General features: G+C 43.1%; 2 protein-coding genes across 4 annotated transcripts; one reads left to right on the top strand and one right to left on the bottom strand.

Annotated features, from left to right (window-relative positions):
• Window positions 1-1490: 1490 nt before the first annotated feature.
• Window positions 1491-9375, bottom strand: LOC133504712 (uncharacterized). Its single transcript, XM_061827240.1, has 7 exons — window positions 9237-9375; window positions 7737-8312; window positions 7131-7309; window positions 6862-7026; window positions 6018-6176; window positions 2557-2727; window positions 1491-2438 (listed from the first exon to the last, which is right to left on the bottom strand). Exons 2-7 carry the CDS (start codon window positions 8068-8070, stop codon window positions 2124-2126), a joined length of 1323 nt encoding a protein of 440 aa, XP_061683224.1. The 5' UTR covers window positions 8071-8312; window positions 9237-9375; the 3' UTR covers window positions 1491-2123.
• slc19a1 (solute carrier family 19 member 1) lies at window positions 7526-21052 on the top strand. 3 transcript variants are annotated; one of them, XM_061827211.1, is made up of 6 exons: window positions 7526-7701; window positions 10231-10784; window positions 11192-11978; window positions 13925-14117; window positions 19411-19552; window positions 20023-21052. In XM_061827211.1, the coding sequence occupies exons 2-6, from the start codon at window positions 10509-10511 to the stop codon at window positions 20212-20214; spliced, it is 1590 nt and encodes a 529-aa protein (XP_061683195.1). In that variant the 5' UTR covers window positions 7526-7701; window positions 10231-10508; the 3' UTR covers window positions 20215-21052. The 3 variants fall into 3 exon arrangements, with proteins under 3 accessions (XP_061683195.1, XP_061683201.1, XP_061683211.1); XM_061827217.1 differs by lacking the exon at window positions 7526-7701 and adding an exon at window positions 9362-9500; XM_061827227.1 differs by lacking the exon at window positions 7526-7701 and having other exon boundaries at window positions 9792-10784.
• The last annotated feature ends 138 nt before the right edge of the window (window positions 21053-21190 follow it).

Here is a 21190-nt window from a genome sequence, read left to right as displayed (position 1 = left end):
TGGAGAACAGTTTTAATGAGCCTCAAAATATTTTTAGTGAAAAAAGATCATTCCTAGAATGGCTGCAAACGTATGGAGCACATCGTACGTGTCGGCAATCTTGTTCTTTCAGTTTTCATGCCCTTCACAAACGCTATCGCGATTTACCCTCTTAGGTTGGCGTCACTGCATGAGCGCATGCAAAGGTACCCGCCCTCTTTACCCGGAACTCCCCAGTGGTTGAATAGATGATTTTTCTGTGACGATCCATAGATCACGTGTTCTTTGTTTACAACGCCATCTTGGACGGCAAGATCGTGTCGACATATCATGGATGGGAAGCGATAAGTGTATACTGTAATGTTTTGGGTACGGTTATCGTTTGATCTTTTATCTTGAAATTCCTTTGACAAACGAACACTGTAACCAGAGGTGATTGAGGCACTTATGCTTGAGTGAGGAATAAAGAAATAAGCGTTGTATTGTAGTTTTGCTGTCCACTAGGCGTTTGTAAACAAAAGTCACGTGACTCGGGATGTCACGTGAAAAGCATCTATTGTGGCCCAATCTTGACATCGAATGTTTTTTTTTTAAACCAACATGCCGTTATAACACAAGAGGTGGGCAATTTTGCAATCAGGGATTTCGTAAGAAATTACTTTTACATTCAAGCACCACCTCAAATATGAAAATGCCGGCGTATGGTTGCACAAATGAACGCAATGCTGAGAGGAAAGCAAATTGCCTTTCCCAAGTCACACACCGATGCCACTAAGCAGACATATGCTGAATAAGACTGAATGAAATATTAAAAGTGCGCTTATGTTTTTAAATTGTATTAGTGTTCATTCTATTCATAATTTTTTTATGTGTTTAAAAAGTTCAATTTACCGATTTAAAAAAAAATTCCATTTAGATTTTTATATTCTATTCATAAATTCTATTCAAAATGTAATCTTTTTTTGTCTTCACTAACAGGGATCTGTGACGTCACTTTCAATATGGACGATGGATCTTCAATTTGGTTGGATGCCCGTCTTTCACTGTAAAACACACAGACCATTTATAATATACCTACGTATAATATCCATCCACCCATTTTCTTTGGCGCTTATCTTTACTACAGGGTTGTGAGTGTGCTGCAGCCTATTTGAGGTGACTTTGGCCGCAAGGCAAGGTACTACATAATGATGGTCTGACAAATTCAATTTGTTTGTTGCAAAAATATCCAACTTGCCAATTATCTTCTTTACTTATATATTCTGTACCAAGTTCTAACATTGATATTGCAAGCATTTTTTTCATACCAATCCCCTTTTGAAAAGACATGAAATAGTCTAAAACATGTTTTCATAGGCTTCCAATTTCAAACCTGTGATCCATCAATTTGTTGCGTACATGTAATTATATTTGACTATAATTCATTCATCTGGATTACGTCATAATGGACCTCCGAGGGAAGACAGAACTAACATGTGGGTCATGGCGAAAACAAGTTTGACACCCCTGCCTCAAAAGAATCATTTTTTTATTTTCATACTGCAACTTACTTTGTATGTATTATCCTCTGAGTGTATATAATTTCCACTGTTTAACAGAGTATAAAGAACAGGTGCCGAAAGTACTCTCTGCAATTAAGTAGAAGTACAGATGCATGCAGAATAAAATTGAAAAGTATAAATAGTGAGTCATCTCCTGCACTTCAGTAAAAGTAGAAAATAGTACAGATATTAAAACGTAGTGCAATACACGAATAAACAGCGTCAATTGTAAACATACCCGTTTTGATAACGTGGCAGAACAACAAAAACTTCTCCACCCACAAATGTTGTTCCCCTCTTTTGTCTTAGTGTTGGTACTGAGAAGAGGACAAAAAATGATTACAATGTACATTTTTTTGTTTAGTTTTTAAGTTAACACTTTAGTCAGCATTGTCTCAACCTATATGCAATCAAAACGTGCTCCTAAAGCGTTGAAAGCAGTAAAATTATAAACTAACAAAATTAGCTATATTAGCAATTGATGAAAAAAAAAACTTTATTGTCTGTGCTCTTTCAAAAATATTATACAGATCTATGTTGAACGTGTTGTCAGAACATAACGTATTTACCCCAAATGAGCAGAAAACAAGACACTTTGCCGAACTAAGGCCACGAACGGGGAATATCTTGCTTCTCCAAAATGTTTGCGTCATGTCCGTTACTTCTCTCTCGTTCACATTCTTTCATGTCGCTGCTGTCCCAGTTGTTTTCCACCTTAAGGTAGCTTCCTACCTGTTGGTTAACTTGCACCCCACACGCCACGTGGCCTGTTCCCTGACTTGTGGTCTGCACTTGATTATACGTTCCCCGATACCGGATTGGTCTGGACATTCCCCCAAACTGCACTTGATTGGACATTCCCACGGACGAGTTCACGCTGCCCTGGGTGGGTTGGTTCGCTTGAACACTGCCATCGGCCTGCAAAATAAATACTCATCATCTGCAAATAGGACACCTTCAAACAAGCAACTATTCCAACAAAAGGCACAAATTTCAAGATTCTTTACATTTTCTTTTTTTTTTTTTTTTTACATACCTGAAAACTCCTGATCAGGTAGATGAACTCCATACTACAGTTGTTGAACTCGTGCTCTGGGACTTGGAGGATTTCGGTTTCAAGGAATCTCACAAATTCCTTGACACGCTTCCTGTGGTGTGACAGAGGCCGGTGGATGTTCCCCACAAGATGACGTGCGCGGTCCAAAAGCTATAACGCAATGGTCACAGGACACTTAAGAACATTAACAAAAACCTCCGTACAGTTCAACAACACTGCATTAAACTGGTTGAACAGAATAACAAAAAGATGGGAGACATAAAGAATGATGGATTAATATCGATAAGGTACATTAAAAAAAATTGTGGAAAAGTTGAATATTTTCTGTCAGTTAATTCAGAAAGTGAAAATATTTTTTATATTGATTAATCACACAGATCAAAATATTTCAAGCGTTTATCTTTCGTAATTTCAAGATGAGTTAGAGAGCAGGCAGCACGGCACCGAATGGTTAGCACATATGTCTCATAGTTCTAAGGTTGCAGGTTCAAATCCGTGTCAAATCTGCGTGGAGTTTGTATGTCATCCCCGTGCCTGTGTGGGTTTTGTCCAGTGACTGCATTCCCTGGCTGCTGACCAAGTTCAGGGTGTACCCCGCCTCTCACTCGACAATAGCTTGGATAGATGGGCTCCAGCACACCTGCGACCCTGGTTTGGATAAGCCGTATAGAAAATGGATGGCTGGTTTACAATTCTTGAAAACCTCAAATTCAAGTTTTCCAAAAATTAGAATATCACAGACAAATAACACAAGTATGTTTTAATCCAGGGTGGCAATTTTTTGCCTTATTTAGATAAAAGTCTCATAACTGGCCACAATCAAGGAAAAAACACTTTTTTCGTTTATGATTAAGTTATATGATAACTTGAGGCAGCCATGTTGGGTCAGGAAGGAAAGGGAAACAACTCCGTGCTAACTTTGACCGATGAGTTATCCTCTCCTGATACCAAACTACGGCTTCAGATTAAAACAATTAAATATTTTGATATACTGAAGGATATAATGCGTGAAAATGATGATGTACCAAAAATGGGACGCTGACCACGAATGGGTTAAGCACAAGCTTGTGAAAAGTATGTTGATTTTTATACACTCCATACTTGCTTGGTCCACCATTTGCATAAAGGATCCATAAAACATCCATGGGCTGTGGGATAGAGGCTTTCAGTTTGTGGCACTGGCAATCCTTTGCTCGACAGTAGAATTTCCATGACAGGACACGATGCCGCAACACCAGCACAGGACATGGCAGCCCAAATTCCGACCGATTGCACAACGCTCACACTGGACTTCAAGTAACGTGGATTCTGTGGCTCTCCACTCCTCTTATGGGACCTTGATTTCCAAATGCGAAATTGACTTTCATCTGAAAGGAGGACTTTGGACAGTCGAGCAACAATACTCCAGTTCTTTTTCTTCTGACATTGTCTCTGGTTTGGGGGTGGTTTGACGTGAGGAAAGCGTGACAGAAGTGCAGTCCATTTCCCATTTCCAATGAAGAAAATAATTATTTGAACACCCTGCTGTATTGCAAGTTCTCCCATGTAAAAATCATGGAAGGGTCTGAAATTTTCATTGTAGGTGCATGTCCACAGTGACATAATCTGAAAAGAAAAATCCAGAATTCACAATGTATGATTTTTTTAATTTATTTGTCTGATTCAATAAGCATTTGAACACCTGTCTATCAGATAGAACTCTGACCCTCAAAGACCTGTTAGTCTGCCTTTAGCAGTCCACCTCTACTCTATGATTGTCCTGAATCAGATGCACCTGTGTGAGGTCGTTAGTTGCATAAAGACACCTGTCCACCCCATACAATCAGTAAGACTCAAGGTTGTAACATTGCCAAGACCAAAGAGCTGTCCAAAGACACCAGAGACAAAATTGTACAACTCCACACGGCTGGAAACGGCTACGGAGAAATTGCCAAGCAGTTTGGTGAAAAAAGGTCCACTGTGGGAGCAATCATTAGAAAATGCAAGAAGCTAAACGTTATGGTCAATCTCAATCGGAGTGGAGCCCCACGCAAGATATCACTTCGTGGGGTCTTAATGATCCTTAGAAAGGTGAGGAATCAGCCCAGGACTATACAACAGGACTTGGTCAATGACCTGAAACGAACTTGCACCACCGTTTCCAAGGTGACTGTTGGTAATACACTAAGACGTCATGGTTTTAAATCATGCATGGCACGGAAGCTTCCCCTACTTAAACCAGCACATGTCAAGGCCTGTCATAAGTTTTCCAATTACCATTTGGATGATACAGAGGAGTCATGGGAGAAAGTTTTGTGGTCAGATGAGACCAAAATTGAACTTTTTGGTCATAATTCCACTAACCGTGTTTGGAGGAAGACGAATGATTGGTTCTATCCCAAGAACACCATCCCTACTGTGAAGCATGGGGGTGGCATCACATTTTGAGGTCATTTTCCTGCACATGGGACAGGACGACTGCACTGTATTAAGGAGAGGATGACCCTGGCCATGTATTGTGAGATTTGGGGAACAACGTCTTTCCCTCAGGCAGAGCATTGAAGATGGGTCGTGGCTGGGTCTTTCAACATGACAATGACCCGAAGTACACACCCAGGAAAATCAATGAGTGGCTCCATAAGAAGCATATCAAGGTTCTGGCGTGGCCTAGCCAGTCTACAGACCTAAACCCAACAGAAAATTTTTGGAGAGAGCTGAAACGCCGTGTTTCTCAGTGACAGCCCAGAAACCTGTCTGATATAGAGAAGTTCTGTGTGGAGGAGTGGGTAAAAATCCCTCCTGCAGTGTGTGCAAACCTGGTGAACAACGACGGGAAACGTTTGACCTCAGTAATTGCAAACAAAGGCTACTGTACCAAATATTAACATGGTTTATCTCAGGTGTTCAAATACTAATTTGCAGCTGTATCACTATCACACAAATAAATCGGTGAAAAAAATCATACATTGTGATTTCTGTTTTTTTTCTTTTTAGATTATCTCTCTCACAGTGGACATGCACCTACGATGACAATTTCAGATCCCTCCATGATATCTAAGTGGGAGATAGCAATACATATATATATATATAATATAGCAAGGGGTTCAAATATTTTTTTTCTTCCCTGTATTTAGCCGATTAGGATGTCACATAATGAGTATCCAATATTCAACTTTCACAAAATTGTCACTGAGACACTGTATTTTAGGTATTCATCATCGTACCTCATAATCATCAAAATTACAAGAAACAGACTTGAAATATTTCGATCCATGTGTACTGATGTCATAGTTTCACTTTCTAAAATGAAGACATTAGTATTGAATTTTTTCACAATATTGTCTTTTTCTAGCTGTAGTAGTGTATATCTATTGTGTGTATGTTTATAAATACATGGCATTTCCAAAACCAATGTGAACATTAAATTACACAAGTTGACAATACACTAGCAAGTGTCTTACTGCTGCACGGTAGATATTGCTTTCCCTCCACATCTTTTTCTGCCTCTCTCGTCCAAAGTTGCGTGGGCTCGGTCCGGGATCTAAAGAAGAGTCCGCACTCGACCCGGCACTCGTGGCATCATCAATGTCGTCATCTCTGAAGTGGTGGGCTCTGCGAAACTGTAGAACAAAATATGACAATGTAATTAGGGATATTACTCTACTACATTAAACGACTTTACAGTCAGTTCCCGGGAGGAGACTATTGGCTGCCTCATCGCTGGAAGAACATGTTTCACACCTAGAATTCAAGTGGGATCCCTAATCATCCATCCATCCATTTCCTTTGCCGCTTATCCTCACGAGGGTTGTGGGGAGTGCTGGAGCCTATCCCAGCTGTCAACGGGCAGGAGGCAGGGTACCTGCTGAACTGGTTGCCAGCCAATCGCAGGGCACATGGAGACAAACAGCCGCAGTCACAATCACACCTAGGGGCAATTTAGAGTATCCAACTAATGTTGCATGTTTTTCGGATGTGGGAGGAAACCGGAGTACCCAGAGAAAACCCACGCAGGCACGGGGAGAACATGCAAACTTCACACAAGCAGGTCCGGGTCCTCAGAACTGTGAGGCTAACGCTTTACCAGCTGATCCACCATGCCCCCTGATCCCTAATCAATAAAAAAAAAAAAAAAATGTTGTGTTTACCTATGAAACAAATGGCTCTCATGCAAGCTAAAACCGTCAAACGGCCATCCCACCCTTAACATTTGTGCGTGTTTGTGTGAATTCACAGCATTTCCAAAAAGCAATGCAAACTTTAATTCCCACACGGTCACAATAAGCCACGTTGCACGTGGGTTACCTCTGGCTGGTCGATATCGTTGCTTTCCTCCCGCGTCTTTTTCTGCCTCTGTCGTCCAAAGGTACGTGAGCTGGGTCCAGGTTGCGAAGAAGATTCCACACTCGACCCGAAACTCATGGCGTCATGGTCATCATCATCTTCTCTGAAGTGGTGGCCTCCACCAAACTGTTCATCAAAATTGGAAAATGTAATGATCTACAACTATAAGACAAATTACAGGCGTGTACATGGTATAAGATGACAGCGGTACAAGTGGTGTCGAAACTTACCCAATGCGCCTCAGGTGAAAGATGCCGATTCCCCACAATGTGCTTGTGCAGAAATTGGTAGCGATCAATGATGAAGGCTTCCTTGGCAGAGATTTTGTGAGCAGGCTGCCACGACTTCTTTGTCGTGTATCTGTTGAATCTTGTCCTCATATTCCGCAGGTGTCCTATGAACTGCGCATCTGGGGGGGGGTAAAAATGGCTTTGCAACAAATTGACTGTAATTCAAAAGGGGTGCTGTCCGAATTGTCATTGGCACTAATGAATTAGCTTAGTTGATAACATTTTTTGAAATAGACCAAGTTACAGCATTTTAAAACACAGGTTTGTGCTCCGTGGGCGTAAGTGACGCTACACGTACTCTAGATGGCAGTATGTGATCAGACAAAACAAGGACGAAAGAAAGAAGGCAACACTGCACAACATTTGTGATCGGAAGCACTGAAGTCGTGCACACGCTGGGAAAGTTCCTCCTTCCCGAGGTTTGAATTTTTTTTGGCCAGAAACACCTTCGCCACAACTCACCGCGTCTTGGAATTACTTCGAAACAAGGGAGGGAACTTTTCACTGTGAGGTAGGTGAAAAGCAGCATTTTCGAGAAACACTCACATGTAGGAAGGGGCTTCTTGAGATCCTCGAAGGCCTTCTGCATGTCGACAAGAAAGTCTTGAACCGCTGCTCTCTTGTACCGCATGTCTTTGTATCTTGCACTTGACTTGTCGTAAAATTCAGGGTGATCCCTCCAGAAATCAGCCATTGCCTCTTGATGGCCGTCCTTCCAATCATACAGATTTCCACTGGCTTCGCCGCTGCAACCCTCTGCCGCAGTCTTGAGGCCCACACTGGCGTCTACAAACTCCGTTGGAGCCGCAATAACGGCTTCTTCCTCCAGCTCCTGCTCGTCCTCCTCAGTCTGCTTGGCCTTTCGGCCCCTGGCTGGCATGCTGCAAGGCCACTAAGGGGAATGTCACTCTGCAATACAAGTGCGAGGAGCGGCAACAGTAGAAAGACCCAGATAAGGCTGCTGTCCCCGATCCGGTATCGGACGGAGCGCACTCGTTTAGGACACTTGACCAGGGTCATGTGGTGTCTTGGTCACGTGGATTGAGTGGGTCAAGGGTTGTCGAGCTGACGTCTCAGAGACGTTCCGTCTGGCGCAGGTCTCGCTGATCTCGCAGCTCAAGACTTGAAAAAGAATGAAACAAAAACGGAAGTTCTCTTGAAAATATTGAACTGGCACTGAAAAAAATAATTTTCATTTTCACACGCGGTGATTTATTCATCAATTTTCTGTGCCGTTTATCCACACAAGGGTCGCGGGAATGCTGGAGCTATCATCAGGCAGGAGGCGAGGTACACCCTGAACTGGCTTTCAGCCAATCGCAAATGGAGACAAACAACCATACACACTCACAATTGCGCCTAAGGGCAATTTGGAGTCTCCAATTAATGCATGTTTTGGGGATGTGCGAGGAAACCGGAGTGCCCGATGAAAACCCATGCAGACACGTGGGAGAACATGCAAACTCCACGCAGGCGGGGCTGGGATTGAACCCTGGTTCCCAGAACCGTGAGGCCAATGCTGTACAGCTACACTACCGTGCCGCCATATATAGCTTGGTACTCTGTCATAGGCTTTCACTCGTTCCACAAAAACACAAAGTGGTTCCTACTGGCCTTCTCTGTACTTTCCCACGAGCATCCGCAAGGAAAATAATGCAACTGTGATACTCTTTCCGGGCATGAAACCATACTGTTGCTCGCAGATACTGACTTCTGTCCCGAATCTACCCTCCACTACTCTTTCCCATAACTTCATTGTGTGGCTCATCAACTTTTATTCGTCTACGGTTCCCACATTGCTACACATTACCTTTGTTCTTAAAAATGGGAACTAGCACACTTTTCCTCCATTCTCCAGGCATCTTTTCGCCCGCTAGTATTCTGTTGAATAAGTTGGTCAAAAACTCCTCAGGCATCTCTCCAAATTGTTTCCATACCTCTACCCGTATGTCATCAGGACCAACTGTCTTTCCATTTTTCATACTTTAGTGCCTTTCTAGCATTTCCCTTACTAATCATTGCCACTTCCTGATCTACCACACTTACCTCTTCTCCTCTTCCTTTTCTCTCGTCTTCTTCATTCATCAACTTCTCAAATAATTCTTTCCATACATTAAACATAGTCAACACATTTCCATCTCTATCGTGTGTGTTTGTGTCGCTACATTGCTGCCACCTGGCGACATCTGTATGGCCAGTCAACTTCGGCGGCCATTTTACACTCTCATACTTCATTTCCCAGAAGCCAATGGGACAAAAAAAAAAAGATGTTCGGCCAATAGGACGCCTTAATCTTCCGTTAAACAAGAGGTATGCAAGTTTAATTTACATTAAACATAACTCTAATTTATGATTTGAAAGCAGTACGCTGAACTATTTGACAAGAAAACTGTAGTATTGCAATTTTCCTACTGTGGATAACGTCGTGCATTACAAATATCATTTTTTTCCCCTAGTCATCGATGTTAGCCAGCCAGCCAGCCAGCTAGCTGCATTGTGCTTTATTTTTAGTGTTAATTCAATAACCGACGACCGAGGGCTTTCAACGCGTGAATAAACTGTCTCAACGGCAAAATTAGCAAAGTTGTAAATTGCCGTTTTGTGAAGTAGTATGTAGGCTTGTTTAAGATGTTCATTGAAGTGACGTACTGTGGAAAGTCTTGTTTTCTTGTGTAACAAATGACATTTATACAACGGCTGTTATTAAAAAAAGGCCTTAGGTCCTAGTCACGGTTAAATTGAACAATGATAATATTTTTAAAAAATTAAGAAAAGCACTCTGCTGGCCTTATCACAAAATCGTTTTAGAATGTATATTATATGACTAGTGATTAATGGAGTGCTGAAATGTCTTTTTCGTTTCGTTTTTTTATTTTTCTATAATGAAAGTACATGTAGCGAATTATATTGATGCACAGTTTTATGTGTACAAACGCACCTAACGTAGGGGGGGTTAAATATTTGAATTGACCATTTTCCTCTAGTCAACCGAGCACAGTTATGAATAGTGTGTCAGTGTTATATGATTGTGTGTTTTCAGGTGGAGAATGAAAGTAAACCAGTGACGGCACACTTGCTGTGGTCCATTGTCACAGCACGTAATGGAGCAAAGGTCAACGTTCTCCTCTGTGAGGGTGACACCATGTAGCATTTTAACCACGTTACCCACACGTTATTCTAATTGCTCGTTGGGGACGGAAGGAAGGTCGAAGCGCTGACGAGGATCGCACATCTCAACTTGGTCTTATCAGGGACCGTGTCGGTTTCGCACTTGGTGCTTTCCTTTTCACCCTGCGTGACCCTCGATCAGCTGACAGAATGATTTCAGACGGTTCAGCAGAGGAGCAGAAAGAGACGGACCAGAAGACGCTGGCCGGGCAAGCCGTTGAAGGAAATGTGGATGGGGATTCCGAGATGGCAGTCTGCACTTCAGAGGAGCCGCCTGCCCTTGAAGGTCTACCCGAGGAGCCCAGAAAGTGGATGTGGGCTGTGATATTCTTGTGCTTCTATGGGTTTATGACTTCCATCAAGCCTGGAGAACCCTTCATTACACCATATCTACTCAGCACTGAGAAAAACTTCACCAGTCAGGAGGTCAGTTGGGCTCTGGCGTATAATATGCGGTATACATTACATTTTTTCTCACAACCCCCAGGTACTGTTATAGGAATAGAATGTGACACCCCCCCCCCCATACGTATGTATAATATGCTCAATTGAATTTTGCGTCACTGGTATGCTGGAGCCCATCCCAGTCAACTGCAGGCAAAAGGTGGCCAACAGCCCATCACAGGGAAATGGTGTATTATGCACAAGACATTATGGCCATGGCCATTATGTCAATGGGGATAATTGACACCTGTCCTCCTCCTAGGATCCCTAAACTGACTCGTTTTGGTGTGGATGATTCAGACAGTTGAGAATAGATCCATACATATATATATAAATGTGTGAAACCCCTCATGGAACACTAAAGTATTTTATTTTTTTGGGATTTGTAGGTGACCAATGAGATTACTCCAGTGCTGACATACTCGTACATGGCAGTGCTGGTACCTGCCTTCCTGTTAACGGATCTTCTGCGCTACAAGCCGGTTCTGGTCATCCAGAGCATCAGCCAGGTGGTCATCTGGGTTATTCTGCTGCTCGGTAATTCCCTCCTGGAGATGCAGTTCATGGAATTCTTCTACGGTGTCACAATGGCATGCCGTGTGGCGTATTCCTCCTATATTTTCTCCCTGGTCAGCCTGAGCCTCTATCAGCGCGTTGCCAGCTACTCTCGTGCCTCGGTCCTCTTGGGCGTGTTCACCAGTTCTGTGCTCGGCCAGCTTTTCATCTCAGTGGGAGGAATCCGCTACAACACCCTCAGTGCTATTTCTTTGGGTTTTGTGAGTTTTGGTCTGGCCCTGTCGCTGTGCCTGCCCTGGCCCAAACGCTCCTTGTTTTTCAACCAGACGCACCACCTGGAGCTCAGCGAAGTGCCGTCTCAAATAGCCACCAAGGCAGAACTGGACAAGATGAACCTGAAGGATTCCCAGTTGACCACAGCTGTCTCCACGTGCTCTGCGTCCTGCTGGAAGGATTCTATCTTTGTGCAGATGCTGGTGGAGCTGAGAACTGTGGCAAAAAGGCCCAACATGCGACTGTGGTCCCTGTGGTGGGTGTTCAATTCCACAGGATACTATCTGGTCCTTTTCTATGTCCACATCCTGTGGAGCAAAGTCTACCCGGCCATTGAGAACAAGAATGTTTACAATGGCGCCGTGGAGGCTGCTTCTACTTTACTGAGTAAGTTATTTCAAGTCCTCAGGTGATACCGGTATTTGCCCGTAAAGAATACAGCCACCAATCTGGTCCCCAACACACTTATAAAATCCGCAGGGATCCAACATTTTAATATTTTCCAGGGAGTGTCTGATCACACTTTTTTTCTTCTTGAAAACCAGTGAACGGGAGGGGGCGTTTTTATAACGTGCCAATCGAGCCCCAATGTCGCGGGATTGTTTCAAACACATTTCACAACACTAACCTTTAAAATACAGTGAAGAAAATAAGTATTTGAACACCCTGCTATATTGCAAGTTCCCCAAGTTCGAAATCCTGGAGGGGTCTAAAATTTTCATTGTAGGTGCATGCCCACTGTGAGAGAGATAATCTAAAAAGAAAAAAACAGACATCACAATGTATAACTTTTTTAATGATTTATTTGCGGGATACAGCTGCAAATACAGTAAGTATTTGAACATCTGAGAAATCCAATGTTAATATTTGGTACAGTAGCCTTTGTTTGCAATTACAGAGGTCAAACGTTTCCTGTAGTTGTTCACCAGGTTTGCACACACTGCAGGAGGGATTTTGGCCGACTCCTCCAGACAGATTTTCTTTAGATCAGACAGGTTTCTGGACTGTTGCTGAGAAACACGGAGTTTCAGCTTCCTCTAAAGATTTTCTAATGGGTTTAGGTCTGGAGACTGGCTAGGCCACGCTATGCTTCTTACGGAGCCACTCCTTGGTTTTCCTGGCTGTGTGCTTCGGGTCATTGTCATGTTGAAAGACCCAGGCACAACCCATCTTCAATGCTCTGACTGAGGGAAAGAGGTTGTTCTGTGAAATCTCACAATACATGGCTGCGGTCATCCTCTTCTTAATACCGTGCAGTTGGGAACCTTCCGTGCCATGCATGATTTCAAATCATGACGTCTTAGTGTATTACCAAGAGTCACCTTGGAAACGGTGGTGCAAGCTCGTTTCAGGTCATTGACCAAGTCCTTTCGTGTCGTCCTGGTCTGATTCCTCACCTTTCTAAAGTTCATTGAGACCCCATGAGGTGACATCATGCGTGGGGCTACACTCTGATTGAGATTGACAGTCATGTTTAGCTTCTTCCATTTTCTAATGATTGGTCCAACAGTGGACCTTTTTTCACCAAACTGCTTGTCAATTTCTCTGTAGCCCTTTCCAGCCGTGTGGAGTTGTACAATTTTGTCTCTGGTGTCTTTGGACAGCTCCTTGGTCTTGCCCATGTTACAAGTTTGAGTCTTACTGATTGTATGAGGTGGACAGGTGTCTTTATGCAGCTAACAACCTCAGGATAATACATGGAGTGGTGGTGGACTTTTAAAGGCGGATGAACAGGTCTTTGAGGGTCAGAATCCTAGGTGATAAGACAGCTGTTCAAATAATTATTTGCAGCTGTATCACACAAATAAATCGTTGAAAAAAATCATGCATTGTGATTTCTGGATTTTTCTTTTTAGATTACGTTTCTCACAGTGGATGAGCACCTATGATGAAAATTTTAGACCCCTCCATGATTTCCAAGTGGGAGAACTTGCAATATAGCAGGGTGTTCAAATACTCATTTTCTTCACTGTAAATGCCTTCATCCAGTTATTTGGATTCTGAAGAAAATGCATGTGTCATGTACAGCAAATTATCCGGAACGTTCCACTTTTAATTTAGCTTCATTGCTCGTTTTTTTGCCAAATTGTATCACTTTAATGTGCTGCTTCTTTAACACCAATTGCTACTTTCGTTTCTCAGGGCTTTGGTGTCATCCAGTGAAATATTTGGCGTTTGAAGAAGAGATTAAAAAAACAAGACTAGGCACAGTACTGTAGTGTGATTATATTTAGAGTACTTATTCAGAGTGTCTTTTTTTCCGGAGAAATTTTTTTTTACCTTTGGGAAAAAAATATCTACGTTCCTGATTGGATTCTTTTGCCTCTTTGCAGGTGCGTTAACCTCTTTCATCGCAGGCTTTGTGAAAATCCGTTGGAATATCTGGTCAGAGCTCGTAATCGGCACGATCACAGCCGTGCAGGCTGCCCTGCTACTGCTCATGGGCACAACTGACAACATCTGGATCTGTTACGTGGCCTACGTTCTCTTCAGAAGTTCCTACCAGTTCCTTGTGCCCATTGCCACGTGAGTAGCAAGTACATGCATATAAAGGTGCTCAAGTGTTTTTTTTTTTTCTTCACTGTTAGGAATTTTAGTGAGTCAGTTTTATGATTAAGTATGAGGTTTTGTTCACCAAGAGCCAGTCTAATCCCAAGATTTGTGTGGAAGTCCACAGGGTCTATGATTGAACAAATTTGCATTCCAGAACACTGGTACAGTACATGTCCCACTTGGACCAAATGAGCTCTGAACTCGATGTGGAAACCTAGTCAACAATCTGTTTTTTTTTGGAGCCTTTGCAATTTTCATCATGCAGAGAGGACATACAAGATACTCTATATAATATCTACATCTCCATCCATCTGTCCATTTTCTTAGCCGCTTATCCTCACAGGGAGTGCTGGAGCCTATCCCAGCTGTCAATGGGCAGGAGGCGGGGTACACCCTTGTTAACCAATCGCAGGGCACATGGAGACAGCCGCACTCACAATCACACCTAGAGGCAATTTAGAGTCTCCAATTAATCTTGCATTTTTTTGGGGATGTGAGAGGAAACCGGAGTGCCCGGAGCAACCCACACAGCCACGGGGAGAACATGCAAACTCCACACAGGGGGGTCCAGGATTGAACCAGCTGAGCCACCGTGCCGCTGTCGACATATCATTTTAAAAATGTTTTTTTTTTTTTTTTTGCCATCTATCCTTCCCTCTATTTGCGAAATCTCCACATATTTTGGGGTAAGTCTCTTGACTTCGTAAAACACCACAAGATAACACCATAACTCTGGCTGGTACAAAAGTAATAGTTGAATTCAAGGAATTCTGTCGAATTGACACAAATCGACTGTGTAAGAGCTTTGTACGTTGGGGAGGAGCTAAATTTAGCCTGGATTGTTAACAGATTTTACAGACAGTTTTAGCTGCATGTGTGTTTTTCCGTTGTGTTTATTTTCAAAATCAAATGGTGTTTAAACGTTTAGTACAGACCATTTGAAACATTTTGTGGGTGTGTCAGTCATTTGTGTTTTTTCGCATTCGTGGGCTGTCACTACCCCTATACACTGGCTAAAAAGTGTTTAACACATCATTCATCATTTGGTGCTATTGACATGAAAATTTCACCAGATGAAGAAAGTATAACTAATAAGATGAGAAATTAAGTTGTTTAATAATGTAAAATGACTTGGGGAAAAAATATTGACCATGTCACTTGGTATTTATTAGACGTGTAATTCTCAACTAGTGTGCTGGGGCACATTTATTTGCCGTGAGCGCTCTTCTGGTGTGCCATGGGAAATTTATAAAATTTTAGATAATTGCTTCAAAAAGTATTTGTTTACAAGAAATCATGTCTTTGTTCATCTATTTATTGAAGTTAGGCATAGTGACAGACAGAACAAATAAATGCTCTTCTATTAGATGGCAGGAAGTACATACGGTACTTCATGTACCCACTTTTTGTTACATCGTTGTATTAAACATTTCGCTAATCTGATTCATGTGATCGGTATTTGCCGATAATCAGCATTTTAAGATGATCGGATTTCACCTCGGAATTCCCCGATCCGATCAGTGACATCGATCGGCTCTACACAAGACATTTTACTGTGCGTTGCCGTTGCGAATGAATCCAAAACCTAGTTTATTCTTAGCCTTGCCACGTGTTTTTCAGCAATTTGACGGCCTGAAATTTTTTTTCAATGTCTTTTTGACAAAAGGGGGCCATCTCTGTGGGACTATTCTGCGGTGTCTCGATCAAACAACACATTAGTTATTTGCAGTCTGTTTACAACTGAAGTAGGTTGTGGGGAACATCATCTAAACTCTTCAACTCAACAAATTTGATCGGGCAACTAAAGAATGTACACAAGGAAGAGCATGCCGCGTTCAAGCAATGCGGGGGATCGGGGGTGAAACAAATTTACGGGCGGTATGATTGGCTTTCCGCTTCTGTGTTATGGCTCAATGGAATGTTCAGAAGCTTAGATATGCGTCTTTAACCAATGATTGCCATTGTGATGTTTTACAATGACTAGTTTGCAAATGGTATTGAGAAAGCAGTTTTCTGTCACCCATCATGAACTGTCTTGACTCACACTTTGGCAGCGAGACATTTTTGTGGACCATCACTTAGGACTGAATCAGCTTATATTCAATTGCACTGAGAAGGGGCTGTGTGTGCATGGATGGGGGGGAGTGAGGGAGTGAGAGATAGCAAGGGTGGAAGACTTTAAATACTTGAGGTCAATAGTCCAGAGCAATGTTGAGTGTGGTCAGGAAGTGAAGAAACAAGTCCAAGCAGGTTGGAGCTAGTGGAGGAAGGTGGTAGGCGTGTTATGAGACTTTAAAGGTCAAGTGTCATCCCTCTAAACATTCTAAAATAGATATTGAAATGAAAAATACATATAACATTTTTGACTTCAATGTCTAGACGAAAAAATAAATATGAGCGGGGAGCGTGTCATCCATGCACAAAGTTGCAGAAGTGTCATTCGACATCCAAGTGGTCACCATATTGGCTGCATCTACTGTCCGTGATGTCACCCAGGACATTCGCCATTGAAAACACGCTGTGGCCCCTACTATGGGAGACGAACACGCCCCTTCTGACACGGAAGTATTTTTCAAAGAAGAGAACATCTCACAATCGACTGAAGTGTCCTGGGCAATATTACCCTATTGTTTCAAGCCATATTTAGATGATATGCGGAATACTTCTAACTAACAACAGACTCCCAGACAGTATGAATGAGCCAGCCTGGCCGAAGCAATGCTCATCCGCGAGGCACAGCTTGGCCTGCGGGTCGTCTGCGAGGCACGGCTTGGCCGGCGGCTTGTCCGCCCATCTATTATGAGACACGGAAGCTCTTTTCAAAGAAGAGAACATCTCACAGTCAAGTGAAGTGTCCGGGGCAATACTACCCTATTGTTTCGAGCCATATTTCGATGATATGCGGATCACGGCCAAACCATCTCCCTGCCTGATCCACCACGACGTGGCGGTGATAAAAACAATGCTGCCGGCAAGCGCCAACGGCACCGTGGCCAAACCTCCTCCCATCTGATCCACTTCCGCGGCGGAGATGAGCCACCGCGGCCCGGCGCCGCAACAAGCTACCCCGGCTGACAAGGCCAGCGGGCCGGCTCGCCCTTGTTGACAAGGCCGGTGGCGATTCACAAGGCCTGCGGAGGCCGTCCTTCAGCGCCTGCTGCACGGAAGCCTTCCGATGCGCACATCGACACATTTAGCACCCCTGACTTATGGTTTACGCGCCCCCCCCCCCACACACAACTATTGTTTTTTTTTCAAGTAGCTGTATACACACCTACCTGTCATTTGGAACCCACGAAGCGCTCATCCTTTGCACCTGTGCATTCCATTTTTCACGACGAACCAGATCTTTTGGAAAAGTATAAAGAGCGAATTCATCCTCCCGAGTGTTCAAACAATATTCAGCAATGTAACGAGCCGGCATTTTGGCTAACACGAAGGAACAACGAGCTACCTTCCCACAGGTAAAACTAATAGAAAGAAACGAGTCCTCTTGAGCGCGCTACTGCCTCCAACGTCACTTCCTGCTTCTTGTCGAAAACAAATCCCTCGAGAGGATTTTCATGGCAGGAGTTACAAAAAGCTGTTTACATCAAAATCATGTTTTGTGGTGAAAACACGCATGGGTTCATGTCGGCTGCCATTTTTTCATTAATAACATACTAAAAATCATCCATTTCTTGACAGTCTCTCTGCTCGGATGAAGAGCAATGTTTATCTGTACAGATTATAGACGGTGACACTAAAGAGATGAAAAGAGGCAAATGAAGATATTGCACGTCTCTCGAATGAGAATGAGAAGAAATGAGCTCATCAGAAGGAAAGCCAAGGTTCGATATTTTGGAGACAAACTTAGAGAGCAGACTTGAATGGGTTGGGACATCTTCAGAAGAGAGAGAGTGAGTATATTGGTTAAAGTATGATGAGGATGGAACCACCGGGCAAGAAATTTAGACGAAGACCAAAGAATCACATCTTGGCCAACTGTCATTAAAGGGCTACTGTCATGAAATGGATGATTTTTAGTACGTTAATGAAAAAACGTCAGCCAATATGGGCCCATGCGTTTTTTCACCACAAAACATGATTTTGAATTATGCAGATTTTTGTAACTCCCGCCATGAAAATCCACTCAAGGGATTTGTTGTCGAGAAGAAGCAGGAAGTGACGTAAAGGACAGCGGCGCCCCCTCGTGGACTCGTTTGTTTCCATTAGTTTTACCTCCGGGAAGTTAGTTCGTTCCTTCGTGTTAGCTAAAATGCCAGCTCATTGCATTGCTGGACATTGCTTGAACACTCGGGAGGATGGAATTACCCTTCATAAGTTTGCAAGAGACCCGGTTCGTTGTGAAAAATGGATTGCACGGGTGCAGAGGACCAGAGCTTCGTGGGTTCCAAATAACAGGTAGGCAGTAATGCGCCCCGCTCGACGGCGTTCAACAAGTACTGCGGCGGCTTTGAACATCCCCCTAAAAGCACCACGACTTGGCTGCATTATATGCCACCGCGGCGTCGAAAATCGGCCACACCGGCTGAGGCGCTGCGTTCGGCGGTCACTGCTTCTGCGAAGGCTGTGTGTCGGCCTTTGGGGACGGCTCTGAAGAACCCAGCCGAGAATGCGTCACTCAGCCGCGTGCGCGCATAAAGCGCCCCGGCTCGACTGTGTTGCTCAGTACTGCGGCGTCTGTGAACACTCCCCTAAAGCAGGACGGCTCAGCTCTGTCATAAGCCACACCGGCCGGCTCATCCGCGGAAGTCGATCGGACGGGGATGTGGTTTGCCCTTCATTGCATATCATCTGAATATGGCTCGAAACAATAGTGTAATATTGCCCCGGTAACTTCACTCGGTTGTGTGGTGTTCTCCTTTTCGAAAAGAGCTTCCGTGTCAGAAGAGGCGCGTTTGCATCCCATAGTTAGGGTACACTGCGTGTTTTCATTGGCCAATGTCCGGGTGACGTCACGGACGGAGGATGCAGCCAATATATGGATATCGTAGAATGACACTTCTGCAACTTTGCGCATGAATGACGCACTCTCCGCTCACAGTTATTTTTTCGTATAGACATTGAAGTGAATAATGTTATCCAGTATGTATTTTTCATGACAATATCTATTTTAGAATGTTTATAGGGATGACACATGGGCTTTAAGGGCATAACACTTCATTTTTCAATGTTATTCAATGCAAACAAAATGACACTTTTAAATCAATAACTCTCCAGACCTCGTTGGAAAAAAGGCCTGACGTTCAGATTTGCTGTGTAGTTTTCAGATTGCGTCATCTCTCACCAAGGAGTTGTGCGCCCTGGTGTTTGGGATCAACACCTTTTTGGGGACCATCCTGAAGAGCATCATGAACCTGATATTTGCCGACAAGAGGGGGCTGGCTTTGGACGTGCACAGTCAGGTGAGTCGTGACCTGTGACGAGATTGGGCGACGTAGCTCGTGCTTGTGATGCCATTTAATCACATTTTACCCAACGTCCACATACACACATCTCCAGATAATGCAAATTGCACATTGATCATGCCTATTGTACATTATTTCCTTTCTGCATAGGCTATTTTTCCCTTCCATTTGTGTTTCATTTTGTTCAATTGGACCTCGGGAAAAATATCCATTTGCGAATGCACATTTCACTCAATAAAACCAATTGATTCCTTCCCATTCCTCCCACCGAGGACCTTGTGTGTTTGTTGTATGATTTGAAACTTGAACATTGTCTTGCTGCATGATGACAGGTTAGGCAAATTACCTCCAGTGTGGCAGAGATGAACTCGACTGTTTGGAATCAGGAGCAGATCCTTTCTTTCACTTTCTTAAAAGGTTAATCCTCGATTTATACAGCACATAATTGTTGTATGTTTCTTTTACAGTTTCTTGTGTACTTCGTTTACTTCACCCTGCTGACCGTGACCTACTTAATCTGCGCTGCCGTCGTCATCTTCCGTCACTTCAGAAACCGGCCCGAGAGGCGAGAGGTCAACCGGCAGCCCAAGTCGACAGAGCTCAGCAACATGTTACCTGAGGCACAACCTTTGTCAAATGACAAAAATGCCAAGACATAGCAAGCACCGCTTATCAATGTCGTCCAAATGTTTTAATGAGCCTTAATCTTGTTCAAGTGCCTCAACTGCTGGCTGATACATGAGCCTGGTGCAACTATTTTGTATTGGATGCACACTATGACAAACTTTGGTATTGTAGGACAGCTCAAGTCAGCCTCATTCGGCGACACTCCACCTGTACGTCGAATGTGATCATGGTGCTGTCAGTGTGATTTGTTCAACCTAAATTCTAAATTGAAACCATTTTATTTTTCTGGCTTGATCAATAATCAGACGTTCATATTGCATTTGATTATCTCTTTAGTGTGTTTTCGGCATTGGTGTCAGTTGCACATTTTTTTTGATCGTCAAAACTTTTTTTTTTTAGATAAAAAATGTTGGAAGAAATTATGTTCTTTTACAAACATCTTTTTGTTTCCAGTCCACATTCCTGAAGTTTGTCGGATTTGTGGGTATAGGAATACTGCTGTGGCTCCCACAAGCACTTGTGCAGAACAATGATCAGAATTCATTGTTGACAAATGCAACAGGAACATTTTTTTCTGGTTTTTTTTTATGTTTTTTTTTGGTGCCAGTGATAAGTATAGGAGATGACATTTGGAGTAGTATACTCACTTGGAATGTGCGATTTAAATTGTTACGAAATAACTGATAGTTGTCTGTGACCTCGTCTGAATGCTGTAAAACAAATCTATTGTTTATTTTTATTATTTTTGTGTAGGCACAATTCAAGTGAATAGGTAATTACATTTGTCAGTTGGAGTTTGTGAACTGACATGTTTGCTTAGCTGGACATTCAGAATTGTTTTGTGTAATGAAGGTTTTGGGTCTGCTTATTTTTTTTAAGGGTATGAACTTTTTTTTTTTTTTGCAGCTGCAGGACAATCTTGAAAGCTGTAGTACTGCTTCTTGCTGGAGGCAAACAGTACAAGACTGTTGATTGGCTCCCCTCAAGTGGTCCAACTTGAAATTGACA

Source organism: Syngnathoides biaculeatus, chromosome 2 (genome assembly GCF_019802595.1).
Source record: "Syngnathoides biaculeatus isolate LvHL_M chromosome 2, ASM1980259v1, whole genome shotgun sequence".
NCBI lineage: Eukaryota > Metazoa > Chordata > Actinopteri > Syngnathiformes > Syngnathidae > Syngnathoides > Syngnathoides biaculeatus.
Note: the sequence above shows the minus strand (reverse complement) of the source record. Positions and strands in the feature narration are given on the sequence as shown.